Below are 14395 nucleotides of genomic sequence, written 5' to 3' on the forward strand. Positions count from 1 at the left end.
TTTAACTCTGTCACCAGTGACAGAATCCCTCTGCACCGATCTCATCAATAGGAAAATTGCACACTACTCCTGACCATCCAGGGAAGATGCTGGCAGGGCCTGGACAGGTATTTCCTCTGCCTCCAGTTTTAGTTTGGGTGCGGAACATGCCTTTAAAATGCCACAGGATTCCCACTCCTTGGCTCCTGACACAGAGCTGTCCCGCCCTGAGCACATGGGGCTCCTTCAGATGAAACCAAAGGGAAAGATGTCCTACAGAAACGGACCTGATGTCCTCACTAGCAAAGAGCTGTGCTGTGGTGGAGAGTGGAGATTAAGAACCTTGGAAGAGCAGTAAAATGCAATAACCACTGCTGTGGTGTGTTTTAAAAGATAGCCTCACATAAACACAAGGAAGCTGGTTAAATTGAGAATGCAGAAAGAAGGGTCAAGTGTTTGCATGCAGCATAGAAATTGCTTAAAGATGCCATGTTAGAGGCTCACAATACATGCACACTGCTTAGCAGAAAACCCCCAAAACAAACAATTTCAAATGGCAAACATAGCACAGCTAAACACCAGGAGAAAGGAGTCTGAAAATAAGACCAAAAAATCCCTTTTGTACTCAGAAGATGAAAATGCAAGTAATAGAACATCTGCAGCAAGATGCATTAAATACACAGAAATGCAGACCAAAAAGAGGTTTCAGAGAACAACTTCCTAAACACCAAAAGGAAAAAGGAAATGTACAAAAGAATAAGAGCAGGGCAACCACCAATGGTGGCTTTTGCACCAAGGTCATGGCCTCCAGGCCTTGAAACTTTTGGAAGTAGGTAAGAAGAAGACTTGCAGCTGACAGAGTCTGTGAGCATTTTTGGGAGAAAAGGCTCTTAAATAAATTGGGAGATGAAGTTCACACACCAAAAAAAATAACTGATTTAAAGAGAAGCAGAGGATGGGTCAGTTTTTATCACGAAGGGAGGAGGTCTCTTTCTGCATTCCTAGGAATTTGTACTGGCACAGTTTAATGTATCAATAAATAACCTAGGAAGGGAAGCTAATAGCAAAACAAATTCTTTATGCTGAGGATATTAATGGTAATGGCAGCAAAAATTAAAGCTATGAAGTGTTACAGAAAGATTTCATGATACTGAGTGATCCAAGTGAGAAAATGGTAGATGAAGTTTGGTGTTGATAAATGTTAAATTTAAATTTAAAAACGTAATCCTAATGTGACAGATACAGAGATGGGCTCAGAATGACAGGCTCTTGCTACTGAGAAAAGAGGTCTTTGAGCTCCTATGGAGCTGTCAGTCAAGCTCCAGTCAAGCTCTGGAGTGGCATAACAAAAATACATTGAATGTTAAGAATTACACGGAGAGAACAGACAACAAAGCAGAAACACTGCCCTGGCACTGTGTAGTCTTGGTGGTTTGTGCAATTCTAATTGCAGAAGGAATATAGAGGAACTAGAAAAAGCACAGCTGAGATCAATGGTTAAAGTTACTAATTAGCCTCTGCGTTAAATGTAAGAGTACTGCTCAGCCTGGAAAATGAAGGACCAAGAGATGTATGACAGCAGGAGAGATCACAAGTGCCAGGCTGATGATAATTATAATATGAATGTTTGTTGACTTTCATGACACTGAAAAATGTGTCACTAAAAGAAACAATTAGGCAGCAGTGCAAGTATGTTGTAAAATACTTACCTGTGTATTTCAGTCCTGTATGAAAGAGAAAAATGTACATGGATTCAGAAATTCAGATAAATGCAGAGATACAGCAAGTTGTGCTAAACCCAGCTCAGGCTCAATGTCCCTGAGCTGTCACCCAGCTGGAGCCGACCTTGCTTTCTTCTCCAGCCACCCACTATGACCTTTTATCCTTGCTCTGTGTGTTGCCTTGGAGTCTGTTCTTGTGTACACAACCTCAGACTAAGCAAACCTAACATGGAAAAATCCTCCTATACCATTCCTAGCAGTGTAGCTGTTCCAACCCCATGCAGGGTCTAGCAGAGCAAATAGCTTCTGAAAAACACTTTTCTTACTTCTGAACCTCTTTTGAACCCTTTTTGGTCAGCAAAGGCTGCTATTGCATTTAATGTGATAGTTACCACTTGAATGCATGCAATTGGTGCTGTTAAAAATGATTAATTTAATGATATATTGGTTCTGAAAAAAGAAATAACCCAGAGCATGTAATTAGGGTTACAGAACAGGGTGAAAAAAATTTAAGGTAAAAAATTAAATCTTCGGGGTTGTGTGTAGGTATTTGGCAGGTTTAACCACTAACCAGAAATGTTACCCTCACATTACAGTCTGGTGTTAGTGTCATTTAACTCCCTGACTCTCCATAAGCCAAAACTGATCTCTGCAGGTACAGGGAAAATGCTACGCTTTTCCCACCTGCACATTAAATCAAGGACTTTGCCTACCTAAGAATTACCAAAAGCTACCAAAATCACTCCGTTGGTATTGAGTGAAAAATATAACTTTAAAGCTTTCACAGAGAGGAACCAGTAACAAGCAGACCTGAACCCCTCTCTTTTCCCTGTTCTCTGTTTTCCTTGGCATCTGCCTGTTATGCTAGTTGTCTTTTTTGTTTTAAAGATGCAAAAAAACACGAGTCCTGGGTTTCAAGGAGGTCATATGTATAGATCTTACAGTTTGCACTTTGAGCCATCCAGTATTACTGAGCTTGAGTGATGGTGTTGCTCCTCTTGGCCTCCACAGGAAAAATTAATTTTTAGGGAGAGAATTTTGAGGTGCCTGGAACACAAACACTTTAACTAGGACTAGGGAAAGATTTTACTTGTGATTGTTTTAAAAGGCTATTTTTTGTCTTAATTTATTAGTATTAATAATATTAGTTAATTAACTTTGAATTAATTCTTGATAACATTTTATTTTCAAATTTGCTCGGGAACTAATGTGGCAATTTCCTTCTGTCCCAGGAAATGAAGCGGCGCCGTATAGCCAAACCATTTTCAATGGAAAAGTTGCTTTATCAGATTGCAACAGCAGAAGCAAAAAAAGAAAATGGACCGACTCTGAGTACAATATCATCGCTCCTGGGAGAGCTCAGGTAACGAATTGGGGGCCTGCTGTACCTCTTTTGTTTTCATTGACAGACTCCAGAGGTGGATGCCGTAAGTAACCCGTTCAGACACACCTTGCCCCTACTTATCCAAGCAAAAGCCCAGCAAATGTACCTGAAGACAGGCACACATGGGAGAAGCAGCTTCCTTGGCTGTAGCTGATGTGAAAGTGCCCATGGTTGGGATGTCTTACTCTAAGAATTCCCTACTTTAGACACCATCAAAGAATTAAAACTACTGTTTGCACTGGGTTTTTATTTTGTTAATTCTTGGTGCTGAGAGTCAAGATTTCCTGATGCATTATGTGAACTACGTGGTGCCAAGTGGTCAAACACCTCGAATTTTTCAACCTCTTGGCATCAGTAGTCACTGTGAATCCATGTCTGTAGTGGGTTTTGCACCAGGAACCCTTGTGTTCAGCATCAAGACTGTTACATGACAGGTGCAGAAGGTCCTTTGTATACAGAAAGTTGTCTTGGTTTAAACCAGTGAGTAAGTGAGCAGTTGTGCATGCATGGTAGCACATCTGGTGTTAGACTGCCAGTGTTTTAAAAACTTCACACTCCTTTTTCACTCCAGTATTAAGGACACATGTTCAGGGTTTCTCTTTAGATAGGTGAGAAAAGAAAGTATAATGTTGCCTGGCTTCCTTTGTAATGATCTTCTCTTTTGTTCCCTACCATGTAGTTGCTACCTATCTTTCAAGTTTGTGACAACTGATACTCGAGATGTCAAGAAAGTTTTGATGAATGGAGTCTACAAACTGTATTTAACTAACTAGCATGTTCATTTGGAAAATTTCCAGTGACATATTGAAGGGGAAAACAGCCCATGTGTTGTTTAGTGTTCAGAAAGAAATGCAAAGAGGTGTGCTGACTGCTTTACCTGCAGGTGGTTCCCCTGTGGGAATAACCACTTTCAAGTGCCTTTCTTTTCCCCTTGAAGAGGAAGTCTGCAAGTACAAAAGGCGAAAGAGAAATGTTGGTGCTTGTTCTTAGACCATCACATCGACCTCTATCAGAGTGGTTCTCAAACTTGTTCTTATGCATAGGTTGGAATTCACTGGAGGATATCGATCCTTCCTGTGGCTGCTTATAGTAAACAAAAGCCCAAACAACAAAATCTAAAAAAAAAAAGGCCATCTGAAGTGGAACACTGTACATATTTTTTTCCTTTGTTTTGCTTGTTTGTTGTGTCTCTTGCTGCCTCTTCTCCTGATCTGCCTTGGTTGCTCAGTTTGCCCGTGCCATTTGCTTAGCTTGGCTCTCCACTCATCTTCAGCTGTGTCTGGTGGTGCACTTTTTTATCCTCCCCTTCCATCTGCTCGGCTCACTCCACACTTGCTGTCTTCCACTCAGCTCCAACCCAACCTGCTCTCCTAAAGCTGTAGAGTTCAGCACAGGAGGTATTGTCCACCTTAGACACGCCATGGGTGAAGGAAGGGCAGCCGGAGGGCTTGGTGGTTGTTCTTAATTGACATCTCCTTCTTTTTCCCTGGGTGTACAGCAAGATCTTCGTCTTTTGGCACAATCACTTGCCCTGCTCCCCCTTTCCTGCCTGAAGCACCTTATGGCAGCAGGTCCTTGGTTCATCTCTGCCTCCTGATGAAGGGGCTGTTACTCCTGACAGCAACGGCTCCTCTTCCTCAAGGTGGCTTTTGGCAACTTCAGGAATGACAGTCATGTTAGCCACAGCTCCCGACTCTCCACATGGCCCGAACAACCATCGACCTCCAGGAAGTCTTCGGCAATCCCCAGTTCTCTGTGGAGCAGTTTGAGAACCATTGGCTTGATACAGTGGTCACTGTTAAAATCCGGAGATAGCTTTTGCAATTAGGCAGCATTTCCCGGGTGCTGGCTGTGTCTGCCATGCTTAGGAAATGGCACCAACCTCTGACAACACTCAGGGCTTTGCTGTGTGGAGCTCAGGTTTCAGTGATGAGTGTGGTAAAGGGTGATTGTGTGTGGCTCTGTGGTGGCTGGAGGCAGTGCCAGTGTCTGATTGTCCCTCCGTTCACAGGGACACGGAGCTGAGGCAGCGGCAGCAGCTGTACGAGGCCGGTCTCCACTCCTCAGCGCGCTACGGCAGCCACGACAGCAGCAGCACCGGCGTGGATGGCAAGAAAAAGCCTCGAAAGTGGTTGCAGTTAGAAACGTCAGAGAGGAGGTGTCAGATCTGTCAGCACCTGTGCTATCTTTCCATGGTGGGTACAGTCCTCTGCCACTCCTGCAGTACTCTCCCCCTGTTCTAGCATTCCAGTAATCTATAGGCATTTGAGACAGCACATGGCCACAGAGCCACATCCTGCACTCCGTGCAAGACACAGAGGTGTTGATGGAGTTTGTCAGAACACTTACTGCCTTGGCCAGTGGTGGCAGAAGGCAGCAGTGTCAGCTGGCTTCCCACCCTGCCAGAAGAGGGGATAAATTATCCAGGCACTCAGCTGCCCTTGGACACCTGTGAGATGTTTGCATTGCATGAGGAGGGCTAACAAAGACACCTGCAGGTCGCCAGCAGCAGTAAGTCATGGCACAGCAGGTCTCGGGATGAGGTACAGTTCACACACATGCCATGAACCACAGGCATGCAGCCACAGCCTGTGCTGAGACAATGTCCCTGCAAGCCAAATTGCAGGCGAAGTTTATCCTATCCATCAAGCTGTTTGCCAACCTGTCCAAAAATAGCCCCTAAGCTTTCTCTTTTTTAGAGGGAATTGCCTAGTGGGTTTTGAAGGTGTGCTGACCACTGTGGTGACACTTCCAGGCTTTGAGCTGTATGCAGAACACCTACAAACACAGCAATATCATTAAAAATACCAAAAGCCCCTCCCAACTACCTTAAATACCACTTAATTCCAAGAATAGGTATTTAAATAAACATAACAAAGTGCATGTGCGTCCATATTTAGTCCTTTCCGTTTGGGAGTTCTTTTTCTCTGTCATCTTTTGGGGATTTTTTTTTGGTTATAGATGTTAGGTTTTTAATGGAAATGAAATGTAACAGTATATAATCAGATGTAGCCATTTCCCTCCCTAGGATAAAGTATGCTGAGTTTACATGTCTTTAGACCACTGTTTAAGCAGCATTAGTTGGAAGTAACTTTAAAATAAGTTTCTTGGAAAAAAAACCCAAAACACTAACCAGAATCTCTTAATTCTGGTCCATTTGCTCTGGAGTAAGTTTAATCATGGGAAGGATTTTCCCGTGTCTTTAACAGTAGTTAGGGACAAAAAAACCCAACTTGGACGTTAAATTCCAAGCTGAGTGTGCAGGCCTGGCAGGCAGCCAGCTAAGCAAATGTGACTTCTGCTGAACAAGACAGTAGCTGAGGAATCCTGTGGCTAAGCTGATTTCATCCTTGTTCAAGACAGCATTTTAAGTAATGGGAAAATCCTCCTTTCAGGAGATCTTTAGGACTGCATAGGAAATGCCAATAAATGCATATACAGTTTGGATTTAGCCCTCATTACTATTGGTGGGGTTTTTTTTTGTTTTGGTTTTTAAAAATTATATGTATTTACCAACATTAGCACTCTGAAAGAGATGTTCTTTCTACTTACTACACATCCTGAATCATTTCACAAAATGTAGTGCTTTACACCTCCTTCCACTAGCTTGCAGTAAAATCCAGGTGTAGTAATCCAGGCACTAGTTGAATAGTGTGTGGGGAACATGGCTACAATTTGAACCTTAACTGCACTTCTTACCCCCCACCTCTGCTCTTTTATGTAGGTTGTACAGGAGAATGAAAATGTTGTCTTCTGCTTGGAGTGTGCCCTGCGGCACGTGGAGAAGCAGAAGTCGTGTCGGGGGCTGAAGATGATGTACCGCTACGATGAGGTGAGCGTGACACCGCCCCAGGGCTGGGGGCTGGGTAACCAACACTTGGGAGTAGACTTAACTCTGCCATTGCCCTGCTGAGTCCTCAGGAAAATGGTCTTGGGTTTGGGGGTTGGTTTTGTTTTTGATGTGTGAAGAAGGTGCTTTATTATGATTTAAATGAAAAAAACAAAACAGAGGGAAACATGATGACAGAGATGAAACCTGAAGCATAAACTGCATGAGTATGTACCACAGAACATAAGAAGCCACTTAATGCTTTGGAATGGAACAGGAGGCTTTGCTTTCACTGGTTATGTTATGGTAACTTCTGTACTTTGGAATACCTTCCCTCTGTTGGTAACTGGAAGCTCAGCTGACTTACTCCAGTCCAGCAGGAGCATCCTTTCAGGCAGACTTGCAGAGCATGTCTAGATGAGAGGTGCAGTAATGGCTCCAAGCAAGTGTGATGATGAATAATCCCAGAAGTCAAGCTGGTGATTTAGGACTGTGCCTGGGTTCTGGGCTGAGGCTCCCATGTCTTTACCTGTGAGGGGACTTGGCCCCGAAGGTAAATAGCAAAGCAGTGGGAGAAATGACCATGTCAGCTCTTGGAGAGCAGCACTGGTACAAGCAGCTTTTTAAGATGGGCTTCCCAGCATTTCTGAGCACTCCATGGCTGTCCTGTTTAAGTGACTCTGGAGGAAGAGCAGATGCTAATTTGTGTTTTGTTTTTCCCACTTCCTGAACAGGAACAAATAATCAGTCTGGTCAATCAAATCTGTGGAAAAGTATCTGGTAAAAATGGCAGCATTGAGAACTGTATCAGCAAGCCTACACCAAAAAGAGGACCTCGTAAGAGAGCAACAGTGGACGTGCCATCATCTAGGCTTTCATCCTCCAGTTCATCCAAAAGTGCTTCAAGTTAATCCTGAAGATGCCAACACTCTCATTTTGTCAATTTATATATATTTTTTGTAATTATTATACCATAGTTTGGAGTACTTGCTGTAGAATACAAGCTGTCTTTGCACTAGCTCTAAAGAAGATTTTCTTCTGGTTTTAGAGAACTAATTTTGTTTTAGCATTAAACTGTTGAATTTTTTTTTTTTTTTGTACTTAGAATAGATAGATACAGCAGTCTGATTTTTTTAAACTGCCGTATGGTCACTGTTTTAAAACCGGCAAGGGGCTGATAAAATATTAATTTGTATTGTCCCTATGGCTGAAAAAATAAAAAGCCTTTTTGGTAACTGTGAAAAAAGGCTTTTAACCCATTTTTTGAATAGGTTAAAGTTTGATGTGTTTTATAATTTGTTCTCCAGTCATGTGAGCAGATTTTTCTAGAGAGAAAAGGGATGGGAGACAAAAACTTGAAAGAAATTGCTTTACTTTGGCTGTCTTTTATTCTGTCACAGCAAGATGAGTTTTGTAATTTTTTAAATTGGAGAATACACACTTTCTTTGGGAGGTTATGGCAGCTGAAGATGGACTTTGTTTCCTAACTGTAGGCAAAAGGAGGAGATTTGGAGTATGTTCTCTTTTACCAGCACATCACTATGCATCTGTTTTGAGGGGGAAAAATAAAAATTTAAAAAAAAAAAAAAAAAAAAAAAAGGAGGGAAAAAAGACTGCCTGCCTTGAGGAGTCATGTGAGGGAAAACTGTGCCTGATTTCATTAGGAAATCCATTCTGTTATTTTTTGGTGCTGTTGGCTACTTTATCAAAAACCCTTCAATAGCATCCTTTAAAAAAAAAAAAAGAAAAAAGAAAAAAAAGAAAAAAGTGATTGAAGCCATAAGTGCTTCTTTTGTCATAGACGTGCAATCTTTCTAACATTCCATTTCCATTCCACTGCTGTTTTTCACACCTTTACACAGTCAAGCATTAATTTTCGTTTTGAATTTGTTTCATTATATGATCACATTTAGAGCCACTAGCAAGTCTGCATATTTCTTTTGAATGTGAAAATGCATTTGCTTTCATCTTGTCTATTTTTTCTCTTCATGTTGTAACAAAAAAAAAACACCTTTTGTACATATGCCTGTAAATTTTTTTAAATACTTGAGCCTTTTCTTGGGGTGGGGGGAGGGATGGCAAAGAGACAAGATGAAGAAAAGCCTTACGTTTCACTTTCTTCATCGGTTGGATTGGATGCTTACAGGGTTTTTCTTGTAACATTTATAAGTGCTGCTTACATCACTGAACAACAACAAAAAATAATAATGGAGTAGCTGTTGCCCTTTTCTGGTTGTGTGTACAGTATGTGTGGAATAAAAAAGGGAAAATGTTTTCACAAACTGTTTTGTTTCGTAATTGAATTCAACAATACAGTAGCTACCCATATTGCACTGAGCTTGCCAGTGGTGACTGTCAGGAAAGTCCTATAATACAATTTGTTGGTTGTTGTTGCAGAAGACTGAACTGTTTTGGAATATTTAACAATAACATAAACAGAGTCAAGTGTTTTCAAATGTGGTTGTCTGGTTTTTATGGCCTTGCTGTGTACTTTTCCCTCTTGACAGTAAACTTCTGACTATGGCTTACAGTTTGACATTTTAATTTATTAGCGCTGCTCTGCTCTCTTTCCTTGTAAGGAAAGACTTCATGTTGTTTATTGCCAGTTTTTTGTTTACTTTCCAGGTTTGTACTACGAGGTTTAATAAAAAAAACAAAACTTTTTGGACATTTTGTCTGTCTTCTGGAAAGCAAGAGAGTAAAGGAAGTTCCTTCAAGATGAATTTCTTTCAACAGCTGCCTTGTTAAATAGTAAATCTCTAATTGTAGGTAGGGAGCTTCCAGCCTTCATTTCCCAGACAGGGGTCAGGAAACACTTTGTCAGCTAACAGGAGAGTCTTTAAGGAAGCTGACCACTTCCCAGGTGGCAGGCAGCAGGAGATGCCTCATTCCCAACCATTGGCTTTGTCAGGGCAGGTCTTTGGAAGGAATCTACATCACAGCTCATCCTTTTACTTACACTGTTTCTGATTACATTCCTTCCCTCTGTGCAGGAAGAGCAGGAGCCAGGAGCCTTCTCAAAGGAGAGCAGATCCCTGCAAATAGAGCATGAGACTTGACAAGCAACAGGTGTTAGACATGGTCAGACCTCGAGTTCAGAGAGAAAACTGACTGCAGAAAAAACGGCAATGAGATGATGCCTATAGGTCCTGAGGTTTCTAAAATACATGCACTTAATTAATAATTAAGTCAGGTTTATCTCCCTAGTGTAGTCAAACAGATGTTACCATGGAAAAAGCATGTTACACTGGTGCTCCTAATAACCATTTTTGTTTCTGAGTTAGGCTCCTCTGTTCACTTGTCATGGATAAAATACCTGGGTAATCAAGTAAAAGACATGGTTGGGATAGAAATACTTTATTTTATCTTGAAAGAGGAGTAAGTTTACACAAAGCTAAGATACCTGCTCCACAAGGAGTGTAACATTTCCATATGCATCTCTCCTCCTTCTCAGGTTCTTATTTTTTCCTTAACACCTATAACTAAGTTGGTCCTGAATAAGAAGTGTGAGAACAGTAGACACTGCTGCATTAGTAGACATTAGACTGCTGCATTAGTAGACAAAGGCAGGAGGCAGTAGGAAGTAAAGAGTAGAAAATAACTTTTCATTTTGGTTTGGATCCTAAATCTTCAGTTGCAGCAGCTGAAAACATGCAAAGGAACAATTTGGGTTCAGTATTACACATCAACTCTTAAGTACTTCCAAATCAGCCATTTAAAGGTTAGTGGTCAAAGTAACTTCTACCTCCTCCCTTAAATTCTCTTATACATAGTATATACAACAGTTTTCCTGCTCCCCTGAGCCCCAAGACTGTTAAAGTGTGTGTGCTTTAGGCATAATTTTTTCTTTAAAAACCAACCTCCACATGACTGGCAATTTTGTAAAAAGGCAGTATTACTAAGTATAAAGATCTGGCTGTTATGCTTGGTTAGCAAATTGTTACACAGGCAAGCTCTTCATTCACTTGTTCATTCATTCAGAAGTCATTCTTAAAGGATATGGTTTTAAGATTCAAATAGTTTGAGAGTCACTTTCATCACTGCCATCTGAAGCACCCTTTCTCTCAGTTACAGCAGCAAGGGCAGTGTCCACTTGAACTTCCTCTTCGTCAGACTGAACAACGGGAGACTCTCCTTCGCTCGCATCCTGGCTGGCGGAGTCGGTGCAGGTCGAGGAGAGGGAACAGAGTTTCTGCCGTAACTCGGACTGGCTCGGCACCTGAAGACTTATCTCATTCACGTAGGTGTTGGAGTCGGGTCCTGAGAGTTGGGAAAACAACAGCAACAACAGAAGTCAAGCTCTGGCTCAGCAAGGGGCTTGAGAAGTCAGTACATGAACATCAGCTCTGCACTGGTTAGGGAGTCACTTTCAGGCTGTTTCTCTTCTTTTGCAAGACACCAAGAAGAAAATCCCAACAAATGCAGTGCAACAGAACTACACAAATTGGAAATTTAAAACCAAACAAACAACTAGGAAGCAAGCAAGAATAATCATGCCCAGTTTTGACTAAAAATGAAGATGCAAAAGCAAAACAAATCCTTGTCCACAGCATGAAAGCGATCCTCTGGTAGAGCTGTACCACCAGCTCAGGTGCACAGGAGTGGGATTTTAAGACTCTGCTTCCTCCACATCCTGAGCACAGAAGACTTGTAGGCAAGTTCAGTGTAACAGTGTTTGCTTGCAGTTTAAGAGTTCAGGTTTCAAAATTAGATCCTCTTCCCTGGACAGTCCCTGACAACAAGTAAGTTAAAATGAGGAAACATCTGAACACTTTCTATGTGGTCTGCCAAAAAAAGCCCTTTTTTCTTTCCTTTCTACCTAACAAGTGTTCCTCCATAGTCAGAGCACCCAGCTTCAGCTGGTAACTTTAGTGAGAAAATTATTTTAAAAATTTATATTGGAGAAGTGTTTCAGAAGGGTCAGATGGATATGAGCTACACCTTACCTCTGCTCAGACTGTTTGCAGAGCAGTTCAAACCACATTGCCTATGACTGGTCCTCAAGTACCTGAATGAAATTTGAATGCTAGAAATTTCAGAGAACCTGCCTAATGTGGTGTACACCAGCATGCATTAGAATAACTTACACAACACACAAAAGAGGTTTTTCAGGAGTGACAGAGCTAACTCAATTTTGCAGTTTAACTTACTGTCATGAAACGTTGCAAAGCCAATGCCCACAAGCTGGCAATGTTTGTAGCAAGGCAAATTTGAAAACATTTCAATGTCTTGAGCTGATTCTCATTTTTACCAGTTATTAAGAAAACTTACCTTTATTTTGTGGTGTTCAGCACAATTGTCAAACAAACCTTGCCCTGACAACCCAGTTCTCCCCTGACAGCAAAATGAAGGGTTACCTTTAAGCCATCTCATTTTTCTGAGAATGAAGACTATTGCATATTTGGTTTGATACCGGGGTGCCCAGTTCTTAAAGCAAGCACAAAAATCCCTTAATCAGAGGGAAATAAAATGTCTGGAACCACAAGAGCAAGATTCACAAGACTTACACTGCAGTAATGTTGCAGTGCTGGAACATTACTACAGCACAGGTACATTATATTGCAGTGTATGTGCATGTATAGACACTATACATACATGCTGTAATATTAAGATTACAGCATAAAATAATGTATTTTTTTCAAAAGCTAATGCATTTTGTCTGCTTAGTTAAAAAAGTAGTTTCTGCACTTCCTTAGATAATCCAGCTAAGACTGTTTGCTGTTAGGACACGAAGCTTCTTGGTCCAGCATCTGCCAAACAGCCAGCAAGGGTGTTTCTGTAATTACTGGCAAGCTCAAACGATGATCAGCTTTAATAATGCATGAAGTGGATGCCTATCCAAAACCACCCATCTGAATTCTGGTTTTGCAATGAAACAAAAAAACCTTTAGTAGTTAACTGTGCCTTGACCATTTGCCATAAGCTTTTCATGTTCACAGCAGGTGTTAATCACCTGTACATTGGGAGCACTGTAAGTATTTCCATAAAAATATTTCAATCTGTATTTTCAGAAGAAATCAAAAGGACCTTTTAAAGGAGCTTCATCATCTCCCGCAAGAAAAATCATTTTGGCTCTTTCAAGGAAAGGTATTTTAGTACTGAAGTTTTTAACTAGAAAAACACTTCCATGGTAGAAAACAGATCTAGTATTGAGACACTAATTCTCAGTGTATGTGTAAACTGCTGTGTTGAACCATGTCTCTCAGTATCTCTCACTGAAGATCTTGCATTATACAACTGGTCCAAAAATGGACAAACTCTAAGCAAGCAGTCTTAAAAATAAAAGCCTCATTACTGCCAGCTTTCTGTTATGTTTGCTAAAATGTCCTCTACTAAGTCTATATTGGCAAAAATGCACCTCAAGCCAGTATGAAACACATCACCTACCCAGGCTGTGATGAATACAACAGGGAGCTGCAGTAAGAAAAATGAGAGCGTCTGGAAATACCACGTAGTTTTGCAGCAACTCCCTTGTACAGCAACTAAATGTTAATGTGTCGGGAAGCACTAATGAAGAACAGTCAATCTACATCAAGTGTGATGTGTCGTGAGATAACATCACCCATTACAAATGAAAGCAGTTCTGGTGGTTTATCACTGTCTCTAAGCAGGCTGTCATTACAAGTACCATACCCAGCATGGGAGACAGCACATTATTGTCCTCGCTTCCTGAGTTTAAAAAGACATCGAGTGCTTCCTGGTCAGACATGTCCATTAGGTCCATCTGCTCCAGCATGTCCACATTCACCTCCATGGAAGACATACTTCCAATTGGCTCTGCAGGAGAAACAGCGCAATGAGCGAACTGACAATCAGCTACACGAGGTTATTACCTACCAAGGCTGCAGAAGCTGCTGTAGTTGCCTGCATTAGCAATAATTAAACTTAGGAATGGAAGGAGCCCACTCACAGGAGCTGCTCAGCAGCAACCTCAGGCCAAATCCAAGAGCACTCTGCAATCTTTGTTGTGAAGCTAACAACCATCCATTACAGCTTTTGTAAACCAAAACATTTTTAGCAGCAGTATTTATAGCAGTAACCTTCTCAGGAACAAGCTGAGATGGGACTCAGGGGCAAAGATTGAAACTTTCCATTTTGGAACACTCCTTTTCAATTCTCTCAACTAAAAGTCTTTGTAGAGAAAAACAAACACATTTAAGCACACAGTCACTCCATGTCAATATACAAGGGACATAGAAATTCAGAAATCAGGATTAATGTTAACAGAGAGCAGCTGTTGCTCCTCTCTCAGTTAATCTAAGAAATGTCAGTAGTCTGTAAACCCAGGCTCATGGCTAGTATTTTCTCTCAGCATGGGGATTTCACATTATTAATTACTTGAGCAAATTACTTATCTGTCAATACAGAACTGACAATTTGCAAGGGAGGTAAATACTTGGGTGAGCATCTCCTTCCTTGAACAGCAAAACATGCAAACAGAAAACAAATTCAAGGCCACTCAAAGTCCAGCTGCTGCATAAT

General features: G+C 41.3%; 2 protein-coding genes across 4 annotated transcripts in view; one reads left to right on the forward strand and one right to left on the reverse strand.

Moving 5' to 3' along the window:
• The window catches only part of JARID2 (jumonji and AT-rich interaction domain containing 2), a 213795-nt gene extending 204219 nt beyond the window's left edge, over nucleotides 1-9576 (forward strand). Inside the window, exons 15-18 of one of the 2 annotated variants that reach the window (XM_042049151.1) lie at nucleotides 2933-3063; nucleotides 5096-5279; nucleotides 6809-6916; nucleotides 7648-9576. In XM_042049151.1, coding sequence (XP_041905085.1) covers nucleotides 2933-3063; nucleotides 5096-5279; nucleotides 6809-6916; nucleotides 7648-7824 — 600 coding nt within the window. In that variant the 3' untranslated portion in view covers nucleotides 7825-9576. Of the gene's footprint in view, nucleotides 1-2932; nucleotides 3064-3763; nucleotides 5280-6808; nucleotides 6917-7647 lie in introns of those variants that run through there. The other variant, XM_042049152.1, reaches the window with a different exon arrangement.
• Nucleotides 9577-10254: 678 nt separating this feature from the next.
• DTNBP1 (dystrobrevin binding protein 1) overlaps nucleotides 10255-14395 on the reverse strand; it is a 63521-nt gene continuing 59380 nt past the window's right edge. For both annotated transcript variants that reach the window (XM_042049154.1, XM_042049153.1), the window contains exons 9-10: nucleotides 13547-13690; nucleotides 10255-11173 (exon numbers count right to left, since the gene is read on the reverse strand). In XM_042049154.1, the coding sequence (XP_041905088.1) occupies nucleotides 10926-11173; nucleotides 13547-13690 (392 nt within the window). In that variant the 3' untranslated portion in view covers nucleotides 10255-10925. The remainder of the gene's footprint in view (nucleotides 11174-13546; nucleotides 13691-14395) is intronic.

Source organism: Corvus kubaryi, unplaced genomic scaffold (assembly GCF_017639235.1).
Source record: "Corvus kubaryi isolate FWS band 111438036 unplaced genomic scaffold, C.kubaryi_AGA036_p1.0 69, whole genome shotgun sequence".
Classification (NCBI taxonomy): Eukaryota; Metazoa; Chordata; class Aves; order Passeriformes; family Corvidae; genus Corvus; species Corvus kubaryi.